General features: G+C 42.1%; 1 protein-coding gene across 1 annotated transcript in view; it reads right to left on the reverse strand.

Annotated features, from left to right (window-relative positions):
- Positions 1 to 18,316, reverse strand: part of EGFL6 (EGF-like-domain, multiple 6) — a 70,859-nt gene that overhangs the window by 42,605 nt on the left and 9,938 nt on the right. The window contains exons 4-5 of the mRNA XM_006835696.1: positions 9,261 to 9,373; positions 2,606 to 2,698 (exon numbers count right to left, since the gene is read on the reverse strand). Coding sequence (XP_006835759.1) covers positions 2,606 to 2,698; positions 9,261 to 9,373 — 206 coding nt within the window. The remainder of the gene's footprint in view (positions 1 to 2,605; positions 2,699 to 9,260; positions 9,374 to 18,316) is intronic.

Here is an 18,316-nt window from a genome sequence, read left to right on the forward strand (position 1 = left end):
TGTTGCTGATGTTAAGTGTCGTCAAGTTAGTTCCAACTCATAACGACCCTACATAGGGTTTCCAAGGAGTGGCTGGTGGGTTTGAGCTGCCAGCCTTGTGGTTAGCAGTCCAGTGCTTATCTTAGAGTTTCAGGACATATGTATACTAAAATGTTATTTTGCTGTTTATCTACAATTCAAACTTAACTGGGCATCTGTATTTCATCTGACCATCTTTCTGGTGGGAGGGGACAAAATCAGCTGAGGTGAAATTCACTATTCTTGATGTTATCATTAAACTCTTGAATGCCTTCAAATGAACCGCCTATAACAAAAGTCATAAAGCACCTTTGAAAATATTTCAATTACAGTAAAAAACCCTTGCATTTTGAGATATTTAGATATTTATCCTGAAAACAGTACTGAGATAGTTAGATGATCATGGTTCAAGAGAGTATGTTTTTACATGAAAGATTCAAGCCTGTAAAAGTTCAAAGTAACCCCATACAAGGGGGCTTCAAAAAGTTCATATAAAAGTAGAATTAAAAGGTAATGGCATTTGCCATGAGTGCTTGGAAACTCTCTTGTATATGCCAACATATAACATGCACATCGTACTTTCATAGTAAAGGGCACTGAGGCTGTAGAACATATTGTTACCTTCAGTTATAATGGGGAGTTGGAGTGTAGACCCCCACTTTTAAATGTATATCCATTTACATTGTGGGATAGCTTTAAAATAAAAAACATGCATTTCTTCAGTAGTTTGAAAAAGACAAAAAAGTATTCATTTAAATAAAAGTCTTTTTGGGGGCATCTTGCAAAACATCAGAATGGCTTACATATTTTTTCAAGGCAAGAAGATTGACTAGGAAATCCAATGCTCAAGCCACCATCATGTGAAGGTTTTGAGTTAAAAAAAAAACGAAGTAATTTGAACCCTCTATTGTGTCACAAAGTCCTTGGGTAGTTGTAAACAGTGAATGCACTGGATTGCTTCCCAAAAGGTTGGAGGTTTGAGTTCAATAATGAACTTGGAAGAAAGAACTGGCAATGTGCTTTAAAAAAATCAGTCATTGAAAAATATATGGAGCATAATTCCACTATGATACCCATGGAAGAGCCATGAGTCAGAGGAGATGACATACAAGAGACCCAGGTTTGAATCCCAGTGAATGCAGCTCAAGTTCAGCCACCATTTGTCTGCAAATGGAAGCTTGTATGTCGCTATGATGCTCAGCAGGTTTCAGTGGAGCTTTCAAACTCATGTGGACTAGGGAAAAAGGCCTGGTCATCTACTTCTGAAAATCAGTCAATGCCAACCCTATGGATCTCGTACCCATTTGACCTAGCTTCAATGGCTTGATGATCAGAACTTGACTAAAGGAAGATAAAAAAATATTTTTTGATAAAGGAAACAAGTATAACTTGCTACAATTTGATGAACTTGACCTATAATTATGAATGTAGTAGCTCAAAATACCAACTGAGAGAGAGGAATCTTCACATCAAGGATCAATCCTATCCCCTCTGTATACAGGGTTGATAGAGATGGGCAATTCAGACATTGGCTACCTGAAACAGAAGGGGGGTGCAGCTATAAAGGCATGAAGTGACTGGCTTACAAGTTTTCAAGAGGGAGTTTAGTTTCAGAGTGTGTGGGGGAAGGTAGAATCCCCACTGAATCGTTTTCATCTTGTCTAGACAGATCTGGTGAAAGGAGATGGGGATAAGATTCTTATGATTCAATAGTGAATAACTGTTACCATGACTAATTGCGTCTGTCACAACTGTAAAGGTAGAAATTTTGTATTATAAAGGGGGTAGTAGTTAATCTTACAGTCCAGGAACAGAGGACTCTAGGACCATCAAGGGAGAAGAGCACGAGCGGAATGTGGAACCCTATCCAAAGAAGCAGTGACACCAAAAATGGAGGCAGAGATGAGGACATGGAGAGAGAGAACAACTGAGGACTCTAGACTCATGGAAAGAGAAAGGCTGTGTGCTGGTGAGTGGGAGGCAGGCCTGCAGAATATGCCCTTTGGTTGTTTAAATGATTCCTGGGTGTTTTTGTAGACATCCCCGTACCCCCTGCAAAAAAACAGAGGGACTAGAAGCAAATACTGTTGGATGATGATGCATGGAAGAGACTGTAATTATCACAATGAATCCCATTGGGATACCCATAGTGACAGACTAACTTGAAGAAGCTATAATGATAATGGGAATGAGGTGGCTGCGTATGATAAACATTGGACTGTGAACCACAAGTTCCACGATTTGAGCCTGCCAACCACTCCATGGGAGAAAGATGAAGTTTTCTGCTTCGGTGAAGATTAAAAAAGCTTTGGAAACCCTATACAGTGTCACTATGAGTTGGAACCTACTAGACAGCACTTAACAATAATAACAACAATGAAGGCCTGTGGTGGTGCTGGAGGATAAGCACTGGACTGCTTATGGTTCAAATTCACCATTTGCTCCTTGGAAATCCTACACAGGGTCACTATGAGTCAGAATTGACTTGACAGCACTTAACAACAACAGTGACAACAATGCACTGTTTCACCGACTTCTGAAAGCTCTTGTGTAGATTTGTAATGTGACCCTAGTCTGTTGTACTTACCTTGACTGCAGGTTTTCCCGGTATATCCTGGAAAGCATCTACATTTGTTTGGTCCCACACACTCCCCGAACTTGCAACCATGGATACACGTAGCTGTAGAAGGAGAAGATACATCAATGATATAAGAGCAAAGTATTTAGCACAGTGACACACACTAATGTCCACTGTAATTGCCGGTTTTACAAATCCATGGGACATTAGGGGGCAATCTGTTTTCTTTCTGCTCTGTTTTCACCTTGACAATCTGGCAGGTGTCTTGTATGTGAACTAGATCATTCTTCACACCCCTCCACCCCAATTTATGTGTGCAACTTTGATTAGCAGTGTGCCCCCAGCAGCATTCAAAGATAAATGAAGGTACTCCGGGACTCCAGTCAGCCAGTTTTGCACGTAAACACAAGATATTTTAGAAAAGAAATTTACTGTTTGAGCTAGGAGAGACCCTAGAGTAACCCTGGGCAGATTGCCAAGGTCTTTGTCTCTCCCCTCCCCCCCCCCCCTTCTTTTTTGGTCACTTGCCTTTTTTCCTCCCTTCCATATGTTCTATTTTTCTTTTAAGTGATCTTTGTAATGCTGTTGTTGTTGGTCAAACTGAACAACTTGAGGATTCAAGGGCAGGCAGGAGGGAGCTCTACCTCTATTCCTAAGGTTGGGAACAGCAAGGAGATTCTGGTGGTGAGAACAGTGTTTATTTCAGGGTTCGAGACTGCTTCTTCCTAGTTCTGTCACAGTAGATAAATTGAAACAGGACAGACTTGAATTTATAAAATGTGGCTGAACCAAAATGATGGAATGGGAAAAATTACAGGTTGATGCCCTGCTAGAAAATTAATCTCCCTCTTACAAAACAAGGCTAATGTGCATGTTGCATAGCAACCAAATGTCTTCACCGACACAGTCAGAAACAATGATACCCAGCTCAAAATGGAGCTGACCATGTAACCCTGAATGGGTGTCACTCGTCACAGTGTTGACAATAACACAATTTCCTGCATCAGGTTCCTGAAAGGGCTCACTATGTCTCTTCCTCAAGTTGTCCAGGGATTCAAGCTGTAATTTTTCTCATTCCTGTTGTCGTCCCACTTCACCCATATTTTACAAATGTGAATCTTCTGATTTCACCTCACTGGCCATGAGTAAACTAGTTTGAAGCCCTGGCTTATTTTTCTGTTTTAGTCATTGCTGTATTTCAACATCTGAGGCAAAGTAGATACTCAATAAATATTTGTTTAATTAATAAAGTGGTGGCAGTAACAACAGACATAGGATATCACTGACCCTCCACTTAGCAAACATGATATCCTTCTCCAGTGACTGGTCCCTCCTGACAATATGTCTGAAGAATGAGAGATGAAGTTTGGCCATCTTAGCCTCCAAGGAGAACTCTGGATAGTCAATGAAGACTGAGATTTTGAGTTCGTTTGATGAGAAGGGGATAGGGAAAAAGGAGAATGGGGAAACCCAGTGAGAAGAAGAGAGGAAGAAAAAATGACTAACAGAGAAGTGATGTGGATAGCATACCTAGGGCTCTCAGCACAGTTCCTGGATCTAGTAGGTGCTCAAGAAATAGCCAGCGAATGAAAGAATGACTCAGTAATTGCTTAGGTATGCTGCTAGCTTCTGTACCTATCCGTTCCCTTGGCTCTTAGGTTCACCTCTAAGCAAACCTGTTCCTACAGACCTCATCATCTTCCCTTCAACCCTGGTGCCTACTTTTGGTTAATGTCATCATTCCTCTTCCACTGACCTGGACTGAAAAAAAATCCCAGTTATCTCTTTTTTTATCATGTCCCTAAATCAGTCCATTACATTATCCTATTTCTACTACCAATTTGTTCATTGAACAAATATTCATTTAGCTCAGAACTGTCTTGCCTAGAGATACCTGGGAGATTGAAGTACACTGCTCTTTTCCCACTGTGGTCTGTGACCAGCACTGGATTGGTGTAAGGGTCTAACATCCTAGTCTCTTATCTATGGGCCTGCCCCTCCTTCTAGAAGTCCTGTCAGATATCTCCAGCCACATGTTACCTTCTCCTCCAAGAACCTTGGCAGGTCTCTCCTCTGAAACTGACCAATCTCCATCTTATTTAATAAGTAGATATTTATTTAAGGAGCCCTGGTGGTGAAGTGTTCGGTGGCTAACCAAAAGGTCAGTGGGTTGAACCCACCAGTTGCTCCATGGAAGAAGGCTGTGGCAGTCTGCTTCTGTAAAGATTACAGCCTTGGGAACCCTACGGGCGGTTCTATCCTGTCCTATACGGTTGCTAGAGGATCACTATGAGTCAGAACTGACTTGATGTCAATAGGTTAGGCATTTATTAGGCTTTTATTCTTGACTGGACCAATAAACAACATTCTTATCAATGGAGAAAAGATTGAAGTTGTCAAAGACTCCATTCTTCTTGGATCAACCATCAACACTCATGGAAGCAGCAGTCAAGAAAGCAAATGACGTATTGCATTAGGCAAATCTGCTGCACCAGACCTTTTTAAAGTGTTGAAGAGCAAAGATGTCAGCTTGAGGACTAAGATGCGCCTGGCCCAAGCCATGGTATTTTTAGTAACCTCACATGCATGCAAAGCTGGACAGTGAATAAGGAAGACCATAGAAGAATTGATGCTTTTGAGTTATGGTGTTGGAGGAGAATATTGAAAGTGCCATGGGCTGTCAAAAGAACCAATAGATCCGTTTTGAAAGAAGTGCAGCCAGAGTGCTCCTTGGAGGCCAAGATGGCCAGACTTCGTCTCTCATACTTCGGACATATTGTCAGGAGGGACCAGTCGCTGGAGAAGGATATCATGTTTGGTAAGGTGGAGGGTCAGAGAAAAAGAGGAAGACCCCCAATGAGATGGATTGGCCAGGTGGCAGCATTGATGGACTCAAGTGTGGCAACAGTAGTGAAGTTGGCCCAGGATTGGGCCATGTTTCGTTCTGCTGTGCATAAGGTTGCTATGAGTCAGTACTGACTCGATGGTACCTAACAACAACAAATTCTTGACTTCTAACTACTACTTAATTCTAAGTTCAATTCCGTCTGCAATTTCGCATTAGGGATTGGTTTAGATCCAACTCTGTATCCCGTCATGCTAAGTTGTTGCTGTTGTTGTTGTTAAGTGCCGTAGAGTCAGTTCTGACATGTAGTGGTCCTGCAAAGGGTTTCTGAGGATCAGCTGGTGAGCTTGAACCACCGACCTTGTGGTTCAGACCGCCTTTGCAGTCCAGTGCACTGTACCAGGACTTCGTCTTGCTAGGCAGTACACAGTTTAAGGTTAATGAGATTGAGCTGGTAAGGGTAGAGGCCAAGAACTAGTGAACTCAGGTATCAAGGTCAGGCCAGGTGAGGAGTGAAGGACAAAGATGGAAGGAAGGTTGAAGTGGGCTCACAGTCAGGTTGGGCTCTGCTTGCTTGGACCGGCACCCATGCACCTTGTCTCATTAGCACAGACAACGCACTCTGACTTAGAAATCAGAAACCCAGTAATTGAAGACAAACTATCTTGTGATTTGGCGCTTCAAGGAACATAGGACATTACTATTAAGAAGAACCAGGCAAACTGGATAAAACACAACACAGAGTTTTAGATATTTAAAAAAAACTCATTACAACTGAAGAACTGGCCATTTGACTGAGGTGGTGGGGGTGCTGACACTCTTCAGCTTGTAAAAGTTGCATTGTGAACATTTTGCTTGAAACCACTGCATTTGCTCTTTTACCATTTTGTTTGAAATTCTCTCATGCCTATGATATTATTGTTGTTAAGTGCCATGGAGTCAGTTCCAAAACATAGTGACCCTGTATAGGGTTTCCAAGGAGTGGCTGGTGAGCCTGAACCACTGACCTTGCAGTCCAGCACTTTAACCCACAGCACCACACCAGGACTCCTTTGATCTTAAAGAGTCCACAAAAGCCTGGAGAGAGCACGTGAGTGTCTGGGTGTAGCATGTCTCACTGCTCCGATTCAGCTCTACAAAACAGTCTTCCCAGAAAGCCTCAGCTGGAATCTCCTCCATCCACCAGTGACATGCCAGGTTCCTGCTACTGGAAGAGATCCCGAACTATGGGTCCCATGTGGTCTGTACCCTTTTCCACCTGACTGACTTTAAATAAACATGTGTCTGGTTGTGTCTAGTAAAAGAATCAAGCCACCTTTAACACCCTGCCACCTGGTGATTTCACGGACACAAGTCTGGGTGGAGAGTGACTGACCCTTTTCGAAGCCATGGGAATTGATGAGGTCTTTCCTCATCAATTAGAGTACACCCTCTAATGCGGCTGCAACTTACTCTCTGAAGGTGGTGCTATTTGGACCCTGTTGCATAGGAGGAACTGAATGAGCTAATGGGCCTTGCTCAATGTCACCCAGATTGTCTGGTTCTCAAGACAGTGCCCTTGATCATGACACTATCAAGTCAGTGTAAGCATCCATTCTAACTTTGTTCACCTAGGTTGGAAATGATGATTTTCTATTTTTTCTAGCATTGGCACAATCTTGTGTCATCTTATCACAATAAACCTGTGGCAGCAGAAGGTTTTGCATCCTATTCAGGGGGTGGAAGCAGCATCAATGTCTTCTACTGTCTCATTGGCTTGAGATATGATAAGGCCTGGGGTCTTATCATATGATAAGGCTAGGAGGTTGCAGCAGAGATAGACCAGCAAAGACAACATTACTATTTTTAAAAAGAACATTTTGGTGCTTTAGTTTGTTATCCAATATTTCTACACCAACACCTGAAATTTACAGGCCATGTTGTCATGCTATTATCCCATTTAACAGTTAAGGAGACTGAGGTTCCAGCAAAGGTCAACTGCTGGGGCCTGAGACAGTGAGACCAGAGTCTAGGCAGAATGCAGATTGGATCCCTCTGTTCTACAACTGCCTGTCACTACACAAAGTCACTTGAAAGCCCAAACAACACAAAACCCTGTGCTGAAATGATCAGACGCCTCTCTGAGTTCACATGGTCTGAGAAACAATGTCCAAGGCCGATCATGATTCTGCTATATATGAAAAAGAGTCTGAAAAATACAATTTTGACACATGCGTGTATGTACCCTTTGAAACCATTTGGAAACGGGCACTATGTATTTTTAAAATGAGGGTAACAAAACTAGAAGGGGAAAAGGCTTACTATTCTTATTTGTCATGAGGCCTACTGGTAAGGTAATCACAATTTAAAAACATATTTCATTAGAAATCAGTTGGAAAAAAATTGAGGGGCTTGACTTTATAAATAAATAAATAGAGAACCAATTGGCATCAAGTCAACTTCAACTCATTGCGACGCTGTATGTGTTGGAGTAGAGCTGTGCTCCATTGAATTTTCAAAGGCTGATGTTTTGATGTTGATCACTAGGCTTTCTGAGGTGCCTCTGGGTAAACTCCACTCTCCAACCTTCTGGTTAGCAGATGAGTGTGCATGGTAACAGAGTGTACCATGCAAGGACTCCTTATAAACAGATGAAGGACTTCATTGGCCTGTTTTGCCTATCATGGTTTCTTTAGATTAAAAAGAAAGCAAAACCCAGACAACCCAGCCTTGCTCATTAAGACAAAAAGAATTGACAAGGCAAATCACGTTGAGGGTGATGGTGGAGTCCCTGCGTGGTGCAAACAGTTAACTCACTCTGTTGCTGACAGAAAGGCTGGAGGTTTGTGTCTACCCAAATTTCCTCAAAAGCAAGGCCTGGTGATCTATTTTCCCAATATGTCAACAATTGAAAACCCTATGGAACACAGCTCTACTTAAAAAAAAAAAAAAAAAAGCTTTATTGTATTTTGGGGGAAAGTTTATCCAGCAAATTAAGTTCTCATTTAACATTTTCTCTGTAGGGTATGCACTGGACTGTGAACCACAATGTTAGTGGTTCAAGTTCACCAGCCACTTTGCAGAAGGAACTGAGGCTCTCTGCTCCTGTAGAGATTTACAGCCCCAGAAATCCTATACTGGCTCACTATGAGTTGGAACCAATTCAATGGCATTTACCAACAGCACACAAACATATTGTTCAGTGAAACTGGTTATATTTTTCACAATGTGCCAACATTCTCATTATTTTCATTCTGTTTCTTCTGTTTCCACGAATCCCCACTTCCCTCCTTACCTTCTTAGTTTTGTTTGAAAGTAAATGTTGGCCATTTGGTGTCTCATACAGATGATTTCTTTAAAGGATGGCAGGACTCACAGGTGATAATTGTTTAGTTTCTAATAACTGTTATTTAACTAACTGAAAGGTGACCTCCAGGTGTGGTTTCAGAACAATGTTTCAAGAGTGGCTCAGTGTCAAAGTTTCCCATCTCCCTCTCATCCAGTAAGCCTGCTCTTTTTAAAGGATGAGTTTTGTCCTGGCACAGTTCTACTTTGACACATACATGGATTGCCATGAATTGGAATCGATTCTATGGCAACTGATTTGGGGTGATGGCGTCACATACATTTGAGATAAGAGATTTCATGGGTCTCTTCTCTTGGCCTTTAAAATATATTTCATGTATTAGAAACCCAGACGATGGGTGTTTTGCCAGCTCCCTGGGGAGTTGGCTGGCAATTTGACAAGCAGTATCATAGATAAAAACTTAAGCGCTCTGACATAGTGCCCGAGAGCAGGGCCGGGGGTGGGGGTGGGGAGCTGAGCTTTTGCAGAATTACCTTCACAGTCTCCGTTGCTCTTTCTTCTCCAGCCGTGGCAGCAGGCCAGTTTGGCTCCATAGCGACAGACCCCAGGCTGGTCTGCCCGTGCTGAGAGCCCATGAGTCCTTGCACTGGGGAGAAAGAACCAGACATTAGCATGGAAAATGCAGAAAAGACAACTGGAGATATGACAGTGGCCCAGTTAGTTTCAACAAACACCTTAGCTCAAGGAGATTTTGAAAACCTGGATCAATAGCTTGTCAGTCTCTGCTCCCATCCCTTGCCAACCTTCCTCACTAACTGATCAAGAAAGATCAATCGCAGGTAAAGGACCTCATGGTTGGTGATGTGAAGGGTCACTGCAAATAAGGGAACCCTCAATGGGAAGACTTGACACAAAAATCTCAACAATGAAATCCAACAATGAAATCCAACATGATCATGAAGGTTGCAAAGGTTTCAATCTGTTATACATAAGGTTGCCACGAGTAGGAGCAAACTAGACGGCAACTAACAATAATATTTAATCTATAAAACTGTTGTTGTTGTTAGGTGTTGTCACGTCAGTTCTGACTCAGAGAGACCTTATGTGCAACAGAGTGAAACACTGCCTGGTCATGCACCAACTTCACAATTGCTACCTTTGAGCTCATTGTTTTCACCACTGTGACCCTTCACTTTTCTAGGCATGATGTCCTTCTCCAGGGACTGGTCCCTCCTGATAATATGTTCAAAGTACAAGAGACGAAGTCTCACCATCCTCACTTCTAAGGAGGATTCTGGTTGTACTTCTTCGAACACAGATTTGTTTGTTTTTCTGGAAGTCCATGGTACTTGTCAATATTTTTTTGCCAACACCATAATTAAAATGCATCAATTCTTCTACAGTTTTCCTTATTGATTGTCCAACTTTCATATGCATTTGACGCTATTGAAATTACCATGGCTTAGGTTTGGTGCATGTTAGTCATCAAAGCAGTATCTTTGCTATTTAATACCTTAAAGAGGTCTTTTGCAGAAGGTATGCCTAATGCAATATGTTTGGTTCCTTGACTGCTGGTTCCACGAGTGTTGACTGTGGATCTAAGCAAAATGAAGTCTTTAACAACTTCAGTCTTTTTTCCATATATCATGATGTTATTTATTGGTCCAGATGTGAGGATTTCTGTTCTCTTTACACTGAGGTGCAATCCATACTGAAGGTTGTGATCTTTGATCTTCATCAGTAGGTGTCTTAAGTCCTCTTCACTTTCAGCAAGCAAGGTTGTATCATCTGCATATGGCACGTTGTTAATGAGTCTTCCTCCAATCCTGATGCCACGTTTTTCTTCATATCGTCCATTATTTGCTCAGCATACAGAGTGACTAAGTACAGCAAAAGGATACAATGCTGGCACACATTTTTCCTGATTTGAAACCATTCAATATCCTCTGTCCGAATGACTGCCTCTTGGTCTAGGTACAGGATCCTCATGAGAACAATGAAGTGTTCTGGCCATTCTTCGCAATGTTATCCATAGTTTGTCATGATCTGCACAGTCAAAAGTCTTTGCATAGCCAATAAAACACAAGTAGACATCTTTCTGGTATTCGCTGATTTCAGCAAAGATCCATGTTACATCAGCAATGATATCCCTCATTGCAGATGCTTCTCTGAATCCAGCTTGACTTTTTGGCAGTTCCCTGTCCATGTACTCTTGCAGCCATTTTTGAATTATCTTCAGCACAATTTTATTTGCATGTGATATTGATATTGTTTGATGATTTCCACATCCTTTGGGTCACCTCTCTTTGGAATGGGCACAAATATGGATCTCTGACAATTGGTTGGCCAGGTAGCTCTCTTCTAAGTTTCTTGGCATGGATGAGTGAGTGTCTCCATTGCTGCATCAGTTTTTTGAAAGATTTCAGTTTGTATTCCATTAACTCCTGGAGTCTTGTTTTTCACCACTGCCTTCAGTGCAGCTTGGACTTCTTCCTTCAATATCATCAGTTTTTGACCATACGCTACCTGTTGAAATAGTTGAACATCAGCCATTCCTTTTTGGTATAGTGAGTCTGTATTCCTTCCATCGTCTTTTGATGCTTTCTGCATCATTCAACAGTTTGCCCATAGAATATTGCAAATAGAGGTTTGAATGATTTTTTCAGTTGTTTCAGCTTGAGAAATACTGAGTGTGTTCTTCCCTTTTGGCTTTCTAACTCCAGGTCTTTGCACATTTCATTATACTACTTTGTCTTCTAGAGCTGCCCGTTGACATTTTCTGCTCGGCTCTTTTATTTCCTCATTTCTTCCAGTTGCTTTAACTGGAGAGCAAGTTTCAGAGTTTCTTCTGACATCCAGTTTTGTCTTTCCTTCTTTCCTCTTTTTAATGATCTTTTGCTTTCTTCCTGTATGATATTCTTTATATCACCCTACAACTCCTCTGGTCTTCAGTCATTAGTGTCTAATATACCAAATTTGTTTTTGAGATGGTCTCTGAATTCAGGGAGGGCATATTCAAGATCATATTTTGGTTCTTGTGGACTTGTTTTAATTTTCTTCAGCTTCAGCTTGAACTTGCATATTAGCAGTTGATGGTCTGTTCCACAGCCTGGCCCTGGCCTTGTTTTGACTGATGATATGGAGCTTTTCCACAGATGTAGTCAATGTGATTTCTGTGTTTTCCATTTGGTGAGGTCCACGTGTATAGCTGTCTTTTATATTGTTAAAAAAAGGTAATTGCAATGAATAAGTCATTGGTCTTACAAAATTCTATCATGAGATCTCCAACATCGTTTCTATCACCAAGGCCATGTTTTCCAATTACTTACCGATCTTTCCTCTTTGTTTTCAACTTTCTCATTCCAATCACCAGTAATTATCAATGCATCTTGATTGCATATTTGATCAGTTTCAGACTGAAGAAATTGGTAGAATTCTTCAGTTTCACCAACACTGGCTTTGGTGTGTAAATTTGAATAATAATTATATTAGATCGTCTTCCTTGTAGGCATATGGATATTATCCTATCACAGACAGTGTTATACTTCAAGATAGATCTTGAAATGTTCTTTTTGATTATGAATGCTACCCATTTCTCTTGAATTTGTTGTGGTGGCATAGTAAACCATATGATTGTCAGATTCTGCGGGAGAAAGATGAGGTTTTCTTCTCCCATAAAGATTCACAGCCATGGAAACCTTATACAGGGTCTCTATGAGTCAGAACTGACTCGATGGCACACCATCACCATAACAATTTCTAGGAGCAATGAGTTAAGTGTTGTATTGCTAACTGAAAATGTAAGCAGTTCGAACCTACCAGCTGCTACATGGGTGAAGGAAGATGAAGTATCTATTTCTGTAAAGATTCACATCCTCAGAAACCCTATGGTACAATTTTACTCTGCCTTATAGCGCAGTGGTTACGAATCGGGCTGCAAACCGCAAGGTCAGCAGTTCGAAACTACCAGCTGTTCCATGGAAGAAAGATGAGGCTTTCTGCTCCCGTAAAGATTTACAGCCTCGGAAACCCTGTACAGGGTGGCTATGAGTCGGAATCAACTCCATGGCATATAACAACAACAACAATAGGCTCCTGATGTTCTGCTGTAGGATAAGCATTGTAGGATAAGCACTCAACCACAAGGTTGGTTTGAATTGCAAGTTCGGTGGTTCAAATTCACCAGCTGCTCCTTGGAAATTCTATACAGGGTTGCTATGAGTCGGAACTAACTCAACGGCACTAAACAACAACAAACAACAATAGGGTTCTGATGTGGCACTGTGGGTTAATACATTGGACTGCAAGGTTGGTTTGAACCACAAGGTCAGCAGTTCAAACTCACAAGCCACTCCTCAGAAACCCTACGTGGTGGTTGGTGGTGGTGTGCCGTGGAGTCAGTTCTGACTCACAGTGACCCTGACTCATAACCACTATACTACCAGAGCTCCTTTCGGAAACCCTATACCGGGTCACTATGTGTCAGAACCGACTCGACGGCACTTAACAATAACCACATAGGGTTGCTATGAGTCAGAACTGACTCAAGGGCAGTGGTTTTTTATGGCTGTTTCCTCATGCATATTCAGTACACTGTAAAAGATTATCTGTACTTTTTTTTTTAACAGACAAGGAATGCACATTTTACCTTTGTGCTTTAGGTTGCAGGGCTGAACTGTATGCAAGTTAATAATATCTTAGGCAAGGTCAGGAAGTTCAACAGCCTTTTAGCTTTCCTTGGTTGTCTGCCTCTCTGTCGAACTTGGTTATTCAGTTAAAAGTCACAAGACGCATGGTCTGGAGCATGTCATTAACTAAAGCACCAAAGGCAAGGATGATTTTACTATTTACTTTTTCTTGAAGGGGGCATTAGTTTTCTCTCTCTTCATCTTTAATAATATTATTTTTGGGGTTCCTCAGAACCTTTTAGAACAGTTTTTCAGCTTTGACACTACTGTCGCTGAGGGAGCTCTCCTAATGGTAGGATGTTGAGCAGCATCCTTCTATCCATTAGTAGCACTTGCCACCCCCAAGAAGTGACAACCAAACTGTTTCTGGACAAATGTCTCCTGGGCAGCAAACTCCCGCCCCTCTCCTGCCATTGAGAACCACTGATTTAGAGTAAGACATTTATTGGGAACTTTCTATTTTCCAAGATCTGTCTTAGGTACTAGGAGCCCTGGTGGTGCTGTAGAATAAGCACTGGACTGCTAACCCAAAGGTCGAAGGTCAGCAGTTTAAACCTGCCATCTTTCCCTCAGGGGAAAGATGAAGCTTTTTGTTCCCATAAAGATTTACAGCCTCACAAACCCTATAGAGGGTACCTATGTATCGGAATTGACTGGACGGCAGTGATTTTGGTTTTGGATTTGGATTTTAGGCACATCAGTGTGGGTTAGGTGTTGGGCTGCTAACAGAAAGTTCGGCAGTTCAAACCCACCAGCCACTCCCCAGGAGAAAGATGAGGCTGTCTACTCCTGTAAAGGTTTGCATTCTCGGAAACCTTATACAAGGTCGCTATGAATTGTAGTCAGCTAGATGGCACTTGATTTTGGTAGACACATAGAGTACAGGGATGAAGAAGACCCATTGTTTACACCCATGAGCTCATAGTCAGTTGCACATAGATGGATTCCAGCATATGGGAAGTGGCATGAAAGTGCCCTGAGAAAATTTTAATAATGCCTGTTGTTATCTAATCTGCACATCACCCACACTTCTGCAAGTGAGGCCACCATCTTGACCCCAAATGCACGTCACTAACAAATACCAAACAAGAATCCATGGACTGATGAACACAAAGTGGGGTGAGGAGCAAATGCAACTTCAAATCCAATGATAGCCTTAAACTCTCGCATTACAAACATTGAGACATAATGTGCATAACCTTACCGTTTAAAGGGTACACATCAGGGGATTTTAGTATATTCAATATGCTGTATAACCATCAGTACTGTCTAATTTCAGAACATGCCCATCACCCTAGAAAGAAACTTTCTGCCCACTCCCACTTCTCTCAGCCCCTGGCAACCACTCATCTACTTTCTGTCTCTGTAAACTTGTCTATTCTGGACAGTCTATATAAATGGAATCATATGTACAATATGTTTCTGGCTTCTTTCAATTAGCATAATGCTTTCAAGGTTCATCCTTATTGTGTGTTGTTGTTTGATGCTGTCGAGTCCATTTCCAACCATGGCCTCCCTGTGTGTGTAGAGTAGAACAGGGTTTTCAAGGCTGTGATCTTTCAGAAGCAAAATGTCTTCCCAGGCACTGCTGGGTGGTTTGGGACCACCATGCTTTCAGCTAGTTGTTGTTGTTGTGAAGTGCCTTTGAGTTGGTTCCGGCCCATAGCGACCCTGTATAGGGTTTCTGAGGAGCAGCTGGTGAGCTTGAACCACCAACCCTGCAGTTCAAACGGCTTTGCAGTCTGGTGCATTAACCCACAGCGCCACACCAGGAATCCCTTCAGCTAGTAGTCAAGTGCTTAAACCACCCGCACCACTCAGGGATTCCTTATCCATGTGGCAGCATGTATCAGAACTTCTTTATGGCTAAATTATCTACCACTGTATGGATATTAAAAAACAAACAAACCACTGCTGTTGAATTGACTTCAACTCCTGTTGACTCTCTGACAAAGTAGAACTGCCCTATAGGGTTTTCAAGGTTGTAAATCTTTATAGAAGCACACTGCCATATCAGTCTCCCACAGAGCAGCAGGTAGATTCCAATTGCTGACCTTTTGGTTAGAAACCAAGTGCTTTAACTAGTGCGCTATCAGGGCTCCTCATCGTACGGTTATCTCATTTATCTAGCCATTCATCTATTGATAGACACGTGGGTTGTTTCTGCTTTGGGACTATTGTGAACAATATTGCTATGAACATTGGTTTACAAGTGTTTTAAAGTCCTGAGTATATACCTAGGATTGGAATTGGTGGGTCGTATCTTGGTGTGGCACTGTAGGATAAGCACTGGACTGTTAACCACAAGGTCAGCAGTTTAAATCCACCAGTTGTTCCTCAGAAGCCCTATACAGGGTCATTGTGAATCAGAACCAACTCGACGGCACTTAACAGCTTAGCAACAACATTTGTTCTTATTGTTGTTAAGTGCCGTTGAGTCGGTTCTGACCCATAGCGACCCTGTATATGGTTTCCGAGGAGCTTGAACCTCTGACCTTGCAGTTCAAATGGAACAACAACACAGTACTTCTATATTTAACTTTTTAAAGAACCTCCGAATTGTTTTCCATAGTGGCTACACTATTTTATGTTGCACCAGCAATGGAGGAAGGTTCTAATTGCTCCACGTTCTCGACAACGCTTCTTAGTTTCCGATTTTCTGATAAGTTAGTTCTGGTGGCACAATGGTTAAACATCTGGATGCTAACCAGAAGGTTGGGGGTTCGAACTTACCCAGCAGCTCCACGGGAGAAAGACCTGGTCATCTACTTCAGTAAAGATGACAGCCAAGAAAACCCTATGGGGGTGTTCTAATCTGTTTCCTTTCCTTTAGCCACATGGAGCTGGTGCTTGGGGTGTAGAGAGGACGGAGGAACTAACTTTACCTGGGAAAAGGAGGAGGGTGGTACAGGGCTGGTGACATTTGAGTTGGATTTAAAAAGAAAACATGATAAACAAGAATGATATGGGGGAGGGGAGACGGTTTCTATCTATGGAATTTTAATTCCATACTTTTATAAGGAATGTGTGATTTGTTTAAATAGATTTTAATCTAGCAATAACATTGTGGTGATGGTCTACCAACTTCTTGATTGCAGATTTGTAAGCAATACATTCCCCCAGCCCAACATGCAGGGCCTTCCCCATTTCCTGATGCCAAAAAATCAACATGTTTAATTCCCTGTTCGAGCCCACCAGCCGTTCCAAGGGAAAAGGAAAAGGATGAGGCACTGTAGGATAAGCACTGGATTGCGAACTGCAAGGTCAGTGGTTTAAATCTATCAGCTGCTCCTTGGAAACCCTATACAGGGTCACTATGAGTTGGACCTGACTTAATGGTACTTAAAACCAGCATATTAAGGTTCAAATTCACCAGTTGCTCCATGGTCCTATTATATGATGTGCGTCAGAATTAATTCGATAGCAGTGAGTTTGTTTTTGTGTGTTGTTGTTGGTATTAAGTGCTGTCGAGTCGGTCCCAACCCATAGCGATCCTGTATAGATAGGGTCTCCCAGGAGCGGCTGGTGAGCTTGAACCACTGACCTTGCCATTCAAACCGACTTTGAATGGCATTAAACCACAGCACCTACTTAACTATATAAATATATATATATATATGTGTGTGTGTATATATATATATTGTTGTTGTCAGGTGCCATCGAGTCGGAACCGACTCATAGCGACCCCATGCACAGCAGAACGAAACAATGCTCGATCCTGGGCCAACCTCACCACCGCTGCCACCCCCGAGTCCATCAATGATGCCACCTGGCCGATCCATCTCGTTGGAGGTCTTCCTCTTTTTCTCTGACCCTCCACCCTACCCAGCATGACATCCTTCTCCAATGATTGTTTCCTCCGGACTACATGTCCAAAGTAGGAGAGACGAAGCTTAGCCATCCTGGCCTCCAAGGAGCACTCTGGCTGCACTTCTTCCAAAACAGATCTATTGGTTCTTTTGGCAGTCCATGGCACCCTCAGTATTCTCCTCCAACACCACAACTCAAAGGCATCAATTCTTCTACGATCCTCTTTATTCACTGTCCAGCTTTCGCATCCATATGAGGCTAATATATATATATATATATATATATATTGTTGTTGTTATGTGCTGTCGAGTCGGTTCCGACCCATAGCGACCCTGTACAGGGTTTCCGAGGGTGTAAATCCTTACAGGAGTAGAAAGCCTCATCTTTCTCCCACGGAGCAGCTGGTAGTTTCGAACCGCTGACCTTAAGGTTCGCAGCCCGATTCGTAACCACTACGCTACCAGAGCTCCTTTTATATATATATATGTAGGAGTCCTGGTGTGGTGCTGTGGGTTAATGTGCTGGACTGCAAGGTCAGATTGAACAACAAGGTCTGTAGTTTAATCTTACCAGCCACTCCTTGGAAACCCTGTACAGGGTCGCTGTGAGTCAGAACTGACTCAACTGCACTTACAACACACACATACACATATGTACTGTTGTTAAGTGCTGTTGAATCAGATTCAACCCTGTATAGGGTTTTCTGAGGAGTGGCTGTTAAGTTTGAATCACCACCCTTGCAGTTCAAACAGACATTGTGCTACACCAGGACTCCATATACATGTGTGTGTGTATATATATAAACTATGGCTGTTGATGAATCAGTTCATGACAGAAAATTATAAAATGGGTTCAGAAACTTTAACACCTACACAAATCAGAAAAGCCCAGTTCTACATTAGCTGCTACACTGGTTTTGTACATTAGAGAGGTCTTCAAAAGTTCACGGAATATGGAATGAAAAGATAATGGAACTTTCCCATGAACTTTATGAAGCCCTCTTGTATTTCCTGAAGGAGAGTGAGCAGCTTGAAACAAGGTTGCAGGAAATATCCTCAGAGAACCACACAGGTCCACAAATCAGCAATATG

Source organism: Chrysochloris asiatica, unplaced genomic scaffold, assembly GCF_000296735.1.
Source record: "Chrysochloris asiatica unplaced genomic scaffold, ChrAsi1.0 scaffold00018, whole genome shotgun sequence".
Classification (NCBI taxonomy): Eukaryota; Metazoa; Chordata; class Mammalia; order Afrosoricida; family Chrysochloridae; genus Chrysochloris; species Chrysochloris asiatica.